The 14,327-nt window shown below is 46.1% G+C and overlaps 1 protein-coding gene, 1 non-coding gene and 1 pseudogene across 2 annotated transcripts; 2 read left to right on the plus strand and 1 right to left on the minus strand.

Annotated features, from left to right (window-relative positions):
• Window positions 1-1,557: 1,557 nt before the first annotated feature.
• Window positions 1,558-1,676, plus strand: LOC148293824 (5S ribosomal RNA). The gene has a single exon (XR_015836950.1). It is a non-coding gene; the product is annotated as a 5S ribosomal RNA (ribosomal RNA).
• A 1,299-nt stretch (window positions 1,677-2,975) lies between these two features.
• On the plus strand, window positions 2,976-3,094 carry LOC148293825 (5S ribosomal RNA; annotated as a pseudogene).
• Window positions 3,095-6,555: 3,461 nt separating this feature from the next.
• On the minus strand, window positions 6,556-6,957 carry LOC148293826 (uncharacterized). Its single transcript, XM_088254613.1, has one exon. It carries the CDS (start codon window positions 6,955-6,957, stop codon window positions 6,556-6,558), a length of 402 nt encoding a protein of 133 aa, XP_088110739.1.
• Window positions 6,958-14,327: the final 7,370 nt, after the last annotated feature.

Consider the following 14,327-nt stretch of genomic DNA (forward strand, 5'->3'; position numbering starts at 1 on the left):
GTATAAAGAGGAGTACAAGTTTAATCTTTCGGACTTACTGCATGTTTTTTGCCTGGTTTCCAACATGAAAATCAATAAATGTAAGTGTTCTCTTGTGGTCATTGGGCGAAGCTCTTCTTACCTCAATCGCCTTGCCGGTGGTTGGGGGTGTGAGGTGGGGGATTGGCCTATGAAGTATTTAGGTCTTCCCCTCGGTGATAATCCAAGAGCGATTGTTTTTTGGGACCCGGTGTTAGAGAAGATTCAAAGGAGACTTCAAAAATGGAAAAGAGCGTTTATTTCAAGAGGGGGTAGGTTAACTTTGATTCAAGCAGTGTTGAGTAGTATTCCTACCTATTATATGTCCTTGTTTAAAATATCGGCCAATCTTGCTAACAAAATGGAGAAGCTTATGAGATCCTTTTTATGGGAAGGTGTGGAGGAAGGAAAGAGGGATCATTTGGTTAGATGGGAGCGGGTGGCTAATTCTAAGGAGGAAGGAGGGCTTGGAGTGGGTTCTTTTGAAGGAAAAGAACGAGGCTTTGCGCGCTAAATGGTTACGGCGTCTCCCTATGGAATCTAATTCCCTGTGGGCTTTGGTGGTCAAAAGCAAGTATGGGTTAGCCACTAATGGGTGGGATACTAATCCAGCTATTACGGTTACCCCTCTTAACCCTTGGAAGGACATTTCAGTGGGTTGTCAAACCTTTTTACAGTGCTGCAGATTCGAGGTGGGAAACGGGAATAGGGTTAGATTTTGGGAGGACAGTTGGGTGAGGGAGTTGGTGTTGAAGGACATTTTTCCGCACTTGTTCGCACTATCTGCAAAGCAGACCTTAAGCATTGACTGGTTTGCTGATCCTCAGGTTTTACCTCATAATTGGGACTTCAGGTTTAGGAGGAATCTGAATGAAAGGGAGACTGCTGTGGTGATTAAGTTGCTGGAAATAATGGAAGGCATCAGATTGTGTGCTACTAAAAGGGATAGGAGAAGATGGGATCTAGAGGATTCTGGATCTTTCACATGGAAGTCTTTTTCAGTCCTTTTTGCGCAACAAGGGGAGGGCAGAGACCTTTTATCCTTTCACTCTTGTGTGGAAGGCCAAGTCTCCCCCTAAGGTCAAAGTCCTTGCTTGCTTGGTGGCGCTTGGGAAAATTAACACGTCGAATCTTGTCCAAAGGAAAAGACCCGTTATGTATCTGTCTCCCCACTAGTGTGTGTTATGTAAGCTGTGTGAGGAGAGTGCGGACCACCTTTTCTTACATTGCCCCTTTTCCTTGAGTCTTTGGTGGATCTTGTGGAGGGAGGTTGGTACTGCTTGGGTTTTTCCGAAAGGGTGCTTTGATTTCCTCTGTTCTGACTTTGTGGATTGGGGATCGGGGAAGCGTGCTTCAACCATATGGGGCTGTTTGGTCCACTCTGTTTTCTGGAACATTTGGATGGAGTGTAATAGGAGAATTTTTGAAGACTATAAGGGAGTGACAGGCCATGCCATTTCGCGCGGGGGAGTGGGCAGCCCATGGTCATATGGCGTGGCTCAAACGTGGCTTATATACTTTTAGGCGTTATAAGCTAACGAATGCGATCATACCAACTCACATGCACCGGATCCCATCAGAACTCCGAAGTCAAGCGAGTTTGGGCGAGAGTAGTACTAGGATGGGTGACCTCCTGGGAAGTCCTCGTGTTGCATCCCTTCTTTTTGCCTTCTTGACGTTTCAATTGTCGTGGGCGTTTGCCTTCCGTCATCTAATTCATCTGGCTGTCTTTGTTATTCCACGACCAAGTGACGCCACGTGACAATCGACGGCAACTGTGCTTAAATGTTCCAAGAAAGCCCAGGATTAACGCACGAATTAAAATCGGAAAATAACATAGTTTCCAAAAACTGTAAAAGCTGGATTTCGGACTAGTAAACGATGTCGGATGCCCGAAAAAGCCCATGAGTCATGGCAACGCAATGAGTTTTACTCGTGACACCGTTCTCTTCAAATCGACGGTTCAGGGGCCCAATTCTGAGGTCGGAGCTCGGATCTGCGGCTTACCCGATTTGCCGTTGCGTGCGCGTCGCTCCTGCTACCACTCAATTGCTTCCGTCATCTGTCCTACGTCACCCCGTGGAGCTCGTCTTCAATTAACTAGTCACCGAAAAGGAACGAAAATGAAAAAGCCACGGGACCGACGCACAGTCGAAATTAATGGGGTTGTTCTTAATGTTGCTTTTGCTTTTGTTTTTGGGGTTCAATAAGCACAGTTACCTCTTGGGAAGTCCTCGTGTTGCATCCCTTCTTTTTGCCTTTTTGACGTTTCAATTGTCGTGGGTGTTTGCTTTCCGTCATCCAATTCATCTGGCTTTCTTTGTTATTCCACGACCAAGTGACGCCGCGTGACAATCGACGGCAACTGTGCTTAAATGTTCCTAGAAAGCCCAGGATTAACGCACGAATTAAAATCGGAAAATAACATAGTTTCCCTAAACAGTAAAAGCTGGATTTCGAACTAGTAAACAATGTCGGATGCCCGAAAAAGCCCATGAGTCATGGCAACGTGATGAGTTTTACTTGTGACGCCCTTCTCTTCAAATCGACGGTTCAGGGGCCCAATTCTGAGGTCGAAGCCCGGATCTGTGGTTTACCCGATTTGCCATTGTGCGCGCGTCGCTCCTGCTACTGTTCAATTGCTTCCGCCATCTGTCCTACGTCACCACGTGGAGCTTGTCTTCAATTAACTAGTCACCAGAAAGGAACGAAAACGAAAAAGCCGTGGGACCGACGCACAGTCGAAATTAATGGGGTTGTTCTTAATGTTGCTTTTGCTTTTGTTTTTGGGGTTCAATTATCGTCAGGTAGGCCCCACAACCGATTGGAATCGGCAGTAGGGGTGGCGAGGACAAGACATGATAGGCCATGCCATCTCGCGCGGGGGGTTGGGCAGCCCATGGTCATATGGCGTAGCTCAAATGTGGCTTATATATTTTTAGGCGTTATAAGCTAACGGAAGCGATCATACCAACTCACATGCACCGGATCCCATCAGAACTCCGACGTCAAGTGAGTTTGGGCGAGAGTAGTACTAGGATGTGTGACCTCTTGGGAAGTCCTCGTGTTGGATCCCTTCTTTTTGCCTTTTTGACGTTTCAATTGTCGTGGGCATTTGCTTTCCGTTGTCTAATTCATCAAGCTGTCTTTGTTATTCCACGACCAAGTGACGCCGCGTGACAATCGACGGCAACTGTGCTTAAATGTTCCTAGAAAGCCCGGGATTAACGCACAAATTAAAATCAAAAAATAACATAGTTTCCAAAAACTGTAAAAGCTGTATTTCGGACTAGTAAACGATGTCGGATGCCCGAAAAAGCCCATGAGTCATGGCAACACGTTGAGTTTTACTCGTGACGCCGTTCTCTTCAAATCGACAGTTCAGGGGCCCAATTCTGTTGCGCGCGCGTTGCTCCTGCTACCGTTCAATTGCTTCCATCATCTGTCCTACGTCAACCCGTGGAGCTCGTCTTCAATTATCTAGTCACCGGAAAGGAACGACAACGAAAAAGCCACAGGACCGACGCACTGTTGAAATTAATGGGGTTGTTCTTAATGTTGCTTTTGCTTTTGTTTTTGGGGTTCAATTATCGTCAGGTAGGCCCCACAGCTGATTGGAACCGGTAGTTCGGCAGGCCCGCGCATGGCACAAGGTAGGGTTGGCGAGGACAAGACATGACAGGCCATGCCATTTCGCGCGGGGGGTGTGTGCAGCCCATGGTCATATGGCGTGGCTGAAACGTGGCTTATATACTTTTGGGCTTTATAAGCTAACGGATGCGATCATACCAACTCACATGCACCGGATCCCATCAGAACTCCGAAGTTGTTGGTTGCGCAAATCTCACGGCTTGGTGCTCCGGGGCGAGGGGATATGCGTCAACATGTGACGTCCTTCTTTTGGATGCGGTGCGATTGTGCGCGGGCGTGCCAGCACGATCTACCGTGCGTCAAGGGGGTGGTGTGTTTGGATAAAATGGTTAAGTGGTGCGCCTGTTTGAGTTCGACTTCTAATCAAACGATTGTGGCCAAGAGAGGAACTAATCTCGGCCGTCAGGTTCACGGCCTGAGCTACAAGGCCGTTTGGCGATGGCGATGGTGGTGGGTTTTGGGCGGTGCTCCGGCGCGTTGTTCAGAGAGCAACGGTCATATGATATATGGGGTGGATGGGAGAGTAACAGAGATGGTGCTCCGGTGCCTCGAAAAATCGAGGGTCGTGTGATATATTGATGAATGGATTTTCCTTACAATCTATTACTACTCCTAGGAAAGCAAGTAAAGGTATTGAAAGTGCATTACAGGAAAATATAATTTGCTCAGTGGGAGGCTTTTTGGTTTGGTGTTTGAACCCTTCGAATGTAGCTCGAGCTTGGTATTTATAGGAAGAGCTCTGGAGGAGTAATCGAGGCTGAAAATCCGCATGGTGGAGCCTGATTAGAGCAAGTGGGTAGTCCAATCGACATTTGGGATCGTGAAGCATGGTGGTGTGACCCCATAAATCCTGGTAAATCTCAGCCGCTGCCCTGATCGTGGGTTCTGCACCCCTGGCCGTGGAGACGCATTTAATGCTCTGATAGCTGGTGACCTAATCTCTCAAGCTGTAAGAATTTTCGTAAGAATGTTTGCGCCTAACCACCCTGATTTCCTTCACTAAACCCTGACTTCAGTCACTTCCCTTATTCCCTCGTGCATTAAATGCCTTTTCGCAGCTAGTGGGTTTGCTGCAACAGTCAGAGGCATTACTTCATTAAATGAAGTGTGGGACCTTGTTGCCTTTTGGCCATTTAACCTTGATATCTTCGGCCGTGTCTCTTACGCCCTTCGGCCTCGGCCGTTGTGAGGCCGAGAGGATTCTGCCTTCGCCGCTTTTCTTTTGTTTTTTAGGAAGGCAAAATGCCTAACGAACCGCCACGTTTCACTTCATGAGTAGGTGCTAGGGCCGAGAGGAAGTCCCTTCGGTCAGTTTATGACTGTGATTTATTAGGCACAAACATTGCCCCCACATCCCCAGATTCTTCGGTCGCGGCATGGGTAGAGCCTGAATGGATTCCAGGGGATGGACCCTTTGTATTCCTTCTGAAGTGATTGACAGTTGGTGCCTTAAATGCGCAGGTCGGTTGGCGCATTTAATGCGCAGGCACGTCGTTTAGGCCATCATTGCCTTGATTCGCACGAGCCATCGCTTCGTCTCGTCAAATGAAACGACGGCCTCTATGCTTCCGACACGTCATCGTGCATTCGAGCACGCTGTCAAACCGCTACGTCTCTAGAGAGAGCCATGCCCTTTCGTTTTGAATTCTAGCGCCAATATAAAAACCCAAATTTCTTCATTCTTTCTTCACGCCTTCAGAATCCTCAAGCTCATGCTCCCCAAAAGTTCTCTCTAAACTTTCTAGCTTTCTCAGCCTTCTCTCTTTCATTCTGAAAATCTTTCCCTTGTTTGGTGACCTCTCGCTTGTAAACACAGGTGTTTCGTTTTACTTGTTCAAAGAATTCTTGATCCTTCCGTCGATTCCTGGGTTTCCAATTTCGATTGCTGGGTTTCATCTTCGTTCTTCCTTCAACCCTTTCCCTTCCATTTTAATCTGCTCTAACGGCCCCCATCGTGGCCTCTCCAAAACCGGGGCCGAGCCCTACCTACTGAACCTTGCGGCGTGGTAGTTTGGCCTGATCCAGATGGCCTTTCTTCCCCCGCTGTCCACCAACTGTCTCTCGTCTTGGAAAGCCGATGTGAGCCAAGGCCATGATGTGGCCGAGATTTCTTTCTAGCCCTGGAGGCGGATGACCTTCCTCCTCATGAGGCCGTGGAGAAACTGCAATGCGATTGATGAAGATGGGAGGGTCTGGTATGATGATTCTATCTTGGTCATGTCTATTTGGCTGAGCACCCCTGTCGTACCCATGGCCGGAGTGACGGCCCTGGCTTCACCCGGTTGCACTCGTGTTCAGAGTGATGGCCTTGGCCATGGCTTGAGTGACGGCCCTGGCTTCAACCCGGCTGCACCCGTGCCGAGAGTGACGGCCTCAGTCATGTCCTGAGTGGCGGCCTCGGCCATGCTATGACCCCAATTTCCGGAGTAACGGCCGTGGTGGGGCCGTGGTTAGTGAAGATATGGACGGTGGAGACATCGCCTAAGGAAGGATCATCTGTCTGTTCAGCAAGGGGATCAAAAAGCCGTCGTTCGTAGACTTAGGATGTAACCTGTATTTCACATATGTATGTTTATATGTTTTTTCCAATCGGCCACGACCGGCCGTTCCTTTGTAAACGCGACCCCTTTTCTTTAAATTTAAATGAATTATTGTCCTTTTCCCACTGACTGAATGCATGCTTTTCCTTTTAGCTTCGTCGTGCTGTTTACTTCATTCGTTTGTTATTTGTAAATCTCACAACTCAATCTCGATCGTCTCCCATAATGACGGGGTATATTTCTTTAAGTACTGGCCGTTTATTGGCAAGTTGTGCCATTCTCCATCCCTATCTTTCAACTGAAAAGCACCTCGGCCGAGGATTTGTTCGATAACAAACGGCCCCTCCTAATTGGGTGAGAATTTGCCGAATCGAGGATCCTTAGTCCCGATAGGAAGCACAGCTCGCAAAACCAAGTCGCCTTCGGCGAACGTCTTTTGCTTGACCTTTCTGTTGTAGGCTCTCGCCGCAATCTGTTTTTGTGCTTGCATGAAGTTATAAGCATCGAGCCTGGACTGCTCTAAATCTTCTAATTCCTGAGCCATGGCTTGCACGTAGTCCTTCCTTTCTTGCCCAGGCCGCTCAGTCACACGGAGAGACCAAACCCTTAACTCCATTGGAATGATGGAGTCATGACCGTAGGTTAAAGCATAAGGAGACGTGCCAGTAGCCGAGCGTTTTGAGACTCGGTAAGCCCAAAGGGCTTCAGGGAGTAAGTCGTGCCAAGCCCTAGGCTTTTCCTCAATCATTTTTTCAAGGATGCCCTTGATTATCTTGTTGCTTGCCTCGGCCTGTCCGTTAGACTGGGAGTAGTAAGGTGTTGAGTGAACCAATTTGATCCCCATCCTTTCGGTGTACTCCCGAGTCTCGGCCGATGCGAAGACTGGGCCGTTATCGGCCGTGATAGTCTCAGGTATACCCAATCTGTGGACGATGTGATTTTCAAAGAATTTGACCACCTGCGTGCTAGAAATTGACCGATAGGACTCCGCCTCGACCCATTTAGTAAAATAGTCGGTTGCTACCAGAATCCATGCGTGTTGGTTGGACGCGGCTGGATAGATCTTGCCAATGATATCGACGGCCCACCCTCTGAACGGCCATGGTTTAGTAACCGGGTGGAGGGCTTCGGCTGGAACCCTTTTTATGGGGCCGTAGATTTGACACTTGATACATCCTTTCGCATATTCTATGCAGTCTTTTAAAATGGTCGGCCAATAATAGCCGTACCTCCGAACCAACCATCTCATCTTGACGCCCGACTGATGAGCGCCGCAAATCCCCTCGTGAGATTCGGTCACGATAACCTTAATGTCCTCGGTGCTGGGACATAGGAGCAACAAGCCGTCTGATCCCTTTCGATACAACTTGTTCTGATAAATCAAATAACACCGAGCTCGAAAGCGCATAATCCTTTCATGGTCGTCGGAGGGGTCGCGCAGATACTTCACTATGGGGTAGCACCAGTCGGCTTCGGCCGTGTTGACTTCGTCGGTGATTTCGGCCGATGATACTTGCGTTGCCATTCCTCGCTCGGCCAAAGCCGGTAGGGTACGCCTCTCGATCCTTATCACGCGATCGTGGTCGCTGTCCGGAATATTCACACCTGACGCCACCTAGGCCATCTCATTGGCCTCATGGTTTTCGGCGTGCGGTACGTGAACAAAGGAGATCCTAGAAAACTCATCGGCCGTATTGAGGACCGTTACGTAGTACATAGTTAAATTCTCGCTCGTGCACTGGTATTCCCCAGTCAGTTGGTTAATTACGAGCTGAGAATCACCGTATACCAAGACACGGGTTGCCTTCATTTCTTTTAGAATTTCGAGACCGATGATGAGTGCCTCGTATTCGGCCTGATTATTGGTGCATTTAAAATCAAGCTGAAACGCAAATTGCCACCTCTGTCCTTGAGGGGACTCGATCACGACTCCGGCCCCAGACCTGGCCTCGGTACTGGAGCCATCGAAGTACATGGTCCTGTAATTCTTCTCCATGCGGGCCATACCGATCTCGACTTCTAACTCTTCTTCTTGTCCCTGAGCCGGGTGGTGAGCCAGGAAATCGGCCAATGCCTGACCCTTGACTGACTTCTGAGCCACATATTGGAAGGTGAACTCTGATAACGCCATCGTCCACTTCCCGATTCGGCCGCGCATGATCGGCCGAGTGAGCATATACTTGATGAGGTATGTCTTGGAGATGATCTGAACGACCGAAGGAAGCATGTAGTGACGCAACTTGGTAGCCGCGAAGTAGAGTGCTAGGCATAACTTTTCAATCGGTGAATAGTTTAGCTCGGCTATGTTAAGGGTGCGGCTCAGATAGTGTACTGCTTGTTCTCGTTCAGACTCGTTGTTCTGAGCCAGCAGATAGCCGATAGAGCTCTCCGAAGCCGAAATGTGAAGCCTCAAGGGTTTCCTTCTTTTTGGCGGCATAAGGACCGGTGGTTGAGATAAATATCTCTTGATGTCGTCGAGGGCCGCTTGATGCTCTGCCCCCCACACGAACCGTTCCATGTCTTTCAGTTTGAGCAGAGGAGTCAACGGCCGGATTTTCCCTGCCAAGTTGGATATGAATCGCCTCAAAAAGTTGACCTTGCCGAGGAAGGACTGGAGTTCCTTCTTGGTCCTCAGTGGAGGTGCTGCCATAATGGCCGTAGCTTTATTTTTATCCACCTCGATCCCTCGTTGGTGAACCAAGAAACCGAGAAAGTTCCCAGCAGTGATGCCGAAAGCACATTTCTTAGGGTTCATCTTCAAGCCGTGCGCCCGCATTCGGTCGAAAGCCTGTTGGAGATGCCCTACGTGGTCAGCTTTGGATGGGGATTTTATAACCACGTCGTCGATGTAGACTTCAACGGTTCGGCCAATAAGGTCGTGGAAGATAAGGTTCATAGCTCGTTGGTATGTTGCGCCGGCATTCTTTAGGCCGAACGGCATGACCACCCACTCATAGGTTCCGATTGCGCCTGGACATCTGAACGCCGTCTTGTGGACATCTTCCTTGGCTATTGATAAGTCCATAAATATACTCATTTATGTACTCTTTTTACTTAGGTTTTGTAGAAGAATTAGATTTAAAAAGGGCTTATTACTTCACTTTTCTGATTTTCAGCTTTTCTGCGCTCTTAGAAGGTTTTTAAGGGAAAATCAACTTTTCAGAGGAATTTGAGCACAAGGCCAATTGGAGATGAAAGCTAACACCTTGAAGTTCAATCTGTGATTTTTCTAGAATTTTCTACCAAGCCAATTGGTACAGTATTGCAAGTAAAATTAGCCCACGTGCAGACAAGACAGTTTCGTACATGTTACGTGAATATGAAGAAACGGAAGCCTTCCCGAATTTTCCAAGTTACGTGCTATATATGGTTGGAAAGATAAGACATTTATCTTTCTAAAATATATTTTTACTGATTTTTCTAGAAGGCCGAAGATCCCCAAATCGTGTGACAATTGGGCTGAGCTGTATTTCCCTGTGGAGTTAGGAATTGTGATCTTTACTTTCCTATTTGGATTCCTTGTTTACCAAGACTTCTTGGACGACTTTTCAGTCAATTTTAGGGTTTAGGACTTTGATTTAAGTCATATAAAAGGCCAGCCAAGGCCCCATACAATGGATTCACGTCCGGAGGAGATCAACCGCGCAAGAGGAGAAAGCTGCCACCGAGTTCTTTCTTTTCCTTTCTTCTTTTAATTTTCAGTTCTTATGTATTTATTTTTGAGTTCATCCAAGAACATGAGTAACTTTCAGTTCTTGTTAGTTAGGGCTTAATCTTGAAGCCCTAAACATGATTTCAATTCTATAAACAAGTTTGAATGGATTTTTCAGTTTCTACAAGCGTGATGATTTCGGTTTCTCTTTGTTATGTGAATTATGATATTTTGTTTCTTTGAGCAGCTAACTTTGAAGCATGTATCGGAATTAAATTGTTGTAGAACATAGGTCAATAGCCGAGTCCTTCCTCATGGACTCAGTCCTTCCTCATGGAATTCCACAAAGACCACTCGGCCATCGACCTATACGGCATGTATCAGAATTTATCTCAACCACCGGTCCTTATGCCGCCAAAAAGAGGGAAACCCTTGAGGCTTTACATTTCGGCTTCGGAGAGCTCTATCGGCTGTCTACTGGCTCAGAACAACGAGTCTGAACGAGAACAAGCAGTACTACTCAAGAACAACGAGTTTCCAAAAACTGTAAAAGCTGGATTTCGGACTAGTAAATGATGTCGGATGCCCGAAAAGGCCCATGAGTCATGGCAATGCGATGAGTTTTACTCGTGATGCCGTTCTCTTCAAATCGACGGTTTAGGGGCCCAATTCTGAGGTCGGAGCCCGGATCTGTGGTTTACCCGATTTGCTGTTGCGCGTGTGTCGCTCCTATTACTGTTCAATTGCTTCAGCCATCTGTCCTACGTCACCCCGTGGAGCTCGTCTTCAATTAACTAGTCACTGGGAAGGAACGAAAATGAAAAAGCCGCGGGACCGATGCACTGTCGAAATTAATGGGGTTGTTCTTAATGTTGCTTTTGCTTTTGTTTTTGGGGTTCACTTATCGTCAGGTAGGCCCCACAGCCGATTGGAACCGGCAGTTCGGCAGGCCCGCGCATGGCACAAGGTAGGGGTGGCGAGGACAAGACATGACAGGCCATGCCATTTCGCGCGTGGCACAAGGTAGGGGTGGCAAGGACAAGACCTGACAGGCCATGCATGACGTGGTACACAACATTGGCACCAGGTTCCATCCACTCTTGGGAAAATTTGGCAGACAAGTTTTGTAAAAAATACTTCCAACATGAGGAAAGAGTTACTACCACTCAACTCAACAACACTCGTCAAAAACATGGGAAGATCCCGTGGACTTCGTGCACAGGTTCAGGGACCTGGCTTTAGACTGCTATGATGAGAAGGATGAAGTAATGCTTGTTGAAATTTGCATTAGCAACATCGTGGCAGATTACAGAGTCTATTTGGAAAATATTGGCATCAGCCAATTTTCTCGGTTACTGGAAGCAGTAAGAAAAACAAGCATGTCAGTCAAACTAACTGGGCAAGAAGCTTGGAGGAGAGAAGAGGAAGAAGCACACCATTGCCATGCAAAGATAAAGAATCACTTGCCATTCTTGATACAATGTTTATTCATGGTGCAATCAAACCCCTCATCAGGCCCTACAAAGTCCCTACTAGAGAAGAAAATGGTGATCCTTGGTACTGCCGTTATCATCAGTTTGTGGGTCATCCAACAACCGCTTGTCAAACTTTGAGGAAGATCTTGCATGCCGAGATACATGGCGGAACTCTTAAGCTACCCTTTAAGAGGCAAGCTATTGATGAAGACCCCTTGCCAAAACGAAGGGGAAAGGAGATGGCTACTGTCATTACATGCTTTGATGACTTGCTCGACGATGACATATTGTGCCACCCGTTGAAGAATGACCCAAAGCCATCAGAGGCTATTTGGGAGCCTTGTGGAAACATGGAGAAAGCTTATTGGTGAAAATATTCAAAACTTCAAGTTATAACACCCTATGGCCACTTGCTGATCGATGGGAGGATGATTCCAGCAGCGAAGTATGCACATCAGACATGCTGGAAGAACGCCACTTGGGGGCTTCATTTGGTGAGCAAGATTATCAAGAGGCAGCTACCTAACCTCTCATAATCTCACGAAAGTTGAAAAAAAAGTGCAATGGGTTATGAGCTGCAAAGCACCCTTTGATTAGTTGGGTTATGAGCCGCATGCAAGTAAAGCAGTAGCTGTGGCTCTGTTAAATACCTCTGCAGAGCATGGCAGCTTTGTACAACACATACCAAATACATGCCAACCTAAGCCACAAGCTTTCATGCTATTGCAAGTCACGCACACTCCTTGGCCCTTTCATACTTGGGGGCTTAATTTGATTGGAGTATTCATCAATGCAAAATGGCTAAAAGCCTTACTACTGCTGAGTTGCTTTTACACATATCCTTTTGCTTTTGGCTTTTTCAAATTTATTTCAAAAAATGAACTCCTTATGTGTTTTCACCCTATGCTTTCACAAATTTTGTAGAATACACCACCATTATGGCATGCCAAGGTGTAAGATGATATTTGCAATGAAAAAGAAGTATTTTGGAAAAAGTAAAAAGCCTCTAGAATTCTTTCCTTACTTTTGCCTTCTTCTGTTTTGCAAAACATGTTCCTTTTTTTTTTTTTTTTAATTAAATTTTTTAATTTTTTTTAAAAAAATACACATACATAGAGGCAATGGGGCAAACATCTTTGTGATCTTTTTATAAAAAAAAAAAAATTGGCAGCATGTGCCTTGCACCTACCACAAACCAACCTGTTAAAATCTCAAGCAACTCATGCATTTCATCATTTACAATCAGGCGAAGTGTACAAAACAAGCTGGAAATCATTATCTCAATGCATTCCAAAACCCAACAATTCATGCATTTCATTATTTCCAACCAAGCGAAGTGTACAGAACAAGCTGGAAATCATTATCTCAATGCATTCCGAACCCCAACGATTCATGTATTCCATCATTTCCAACCAAGCAAAGTGTACAAAACAAGCCGAAGCTTAATATCTCAAGCATGCTAAATCAAAAGTTCTGGCAGAAAGTATGTAACAATGCTGTGTTTCAAGGTTCCAACAACATGAGCTTTAAGTTCTCCAAAAAAAAAAGGGTACAACTCAAGCCCAAATGCAGTCAACTGTGCTGAAGAGCTATACATCCTACAATTTCAAAAGGAAAAGCTACTACGCGACCTGCAAGGCGAAATAAAGACATGTGTCAGAGAAAGATGGTGCCGGAAGATATAGCCTTGCTAAAAAAAACAAAAATTATGCATATCATGGTGCAAAGAAGGAGAATTGGGTACCTCAACTAGATCACAATGCATGACTAAAACAGAACAGAAGAAGCACGGAGAGATGATCCTTTCGATGTTTCCACCACGCACCAAGCGCCATTATCAGTAGCTCATTTGTCAAGGAGAAGGTCTCGTAGCTTACAGCACTGGCTCTCCAATTCGTGTTCCTTAAGGCTCAACGCATTAACAATAACTCTTGCTTCAGGGGATCAGGCGTACATCTTTATGCTACAAGCAGCCTATGCTCTAAAAACAACGTGTGCTATAATTTCTTCAAAGTATCAAGAGGGAAGTTCATGCGAGGTCCTAACAAGACACACGCTCAAACCCTTTCAACACACTGCTGTGAGGTCGAAAACGATGTTTCCTTTGCAACCTTCAATCATTCGCAAAGCATCTTTGGTAGCTAGGTCTGCCCACTCACAATCAAACCACTCTGGCCAGCCCTTAATGATGCTGCAAGGATACCAAATACATGCATTTCTTCTATACAACACCTGGAAATGAGAGTAGCCTCCAAAGCTTACCAAGTGCCTATGATCAAGTCTTGGCAAGTGTTTCTAAGTGATGAAGGTAGTCGTCTCTTCTTCAGCCCATCGTGCAAGGGGAAATAGGCCATCACTCATCACAGAGGTCATTATGACTTATTACATGAATCCCTGCAAGAATTGCCAACAAAGAATATGCTGAAAAAGAGCAAAGCATAAAGCTAGTTCTCTGTGTTAAAGCCAAGCAATCTCCACACTAGCATGCAAGCTATATGAACTTTACAAGCCAAGCAAAGCAAGCTATCTCATGCCAAGCGAAATGCATAAACAAAAAAAAAATATTTTCGAAGCATCATGCAATCTATTACTCAAGCTCATGGCAAGCAAAGTTCTCATTCCATGCTCAATCAATCATTCCAGCAGACCCTTTTTCACAAAGCAAGTGTTACAAACTGAACACTACTTACCTCCTAGTAACCTTTTTCACAAAAACAAAAAAATCCTTATGAGTTACACGGCATTCTTGCTGACCCATCATACACATGTTTATATCTATCCCTGTAAAGCCAAAAATAAATAGCTATCCATGACCAAGCTCTAAGCTCATAAGAAAGAAACCAATGGTGCGTTCCTCAAGCTTTGAAGCAGCCTCTAATCTTACGTATTAATCATGCAGTTACAAGCATACGCTCTTGATGCATATAGTTCAACAACAACATCAAGAAGGGGGTCAAGGAGGCATCACACGCAAAATATACGCCAAGCACG

This window comes from Prunus avium, chromosome 6, assembly GCF_965620075.1.
Source record: "Prunus avium chromosome 6, drPruAviu1.hap1.1, whole genome shotgun sequence".
Taxonomy (NCBI): Eukaryota; Viridiplantae; Streptophyta; class Magnoliopsida; order Rosales; family Rosaceae; genus Prunus; species Prunus avium.

Excerpts from the sequence above, each read along its gene's own strand:
- LOC148293826 (XM_088254613.1), bottom strand. The coding sequence starts at position 6,957 with ATGATTGAGGAAAAGCCTAGGGCTTGGCACGACTTACTCCCTGAAGCC.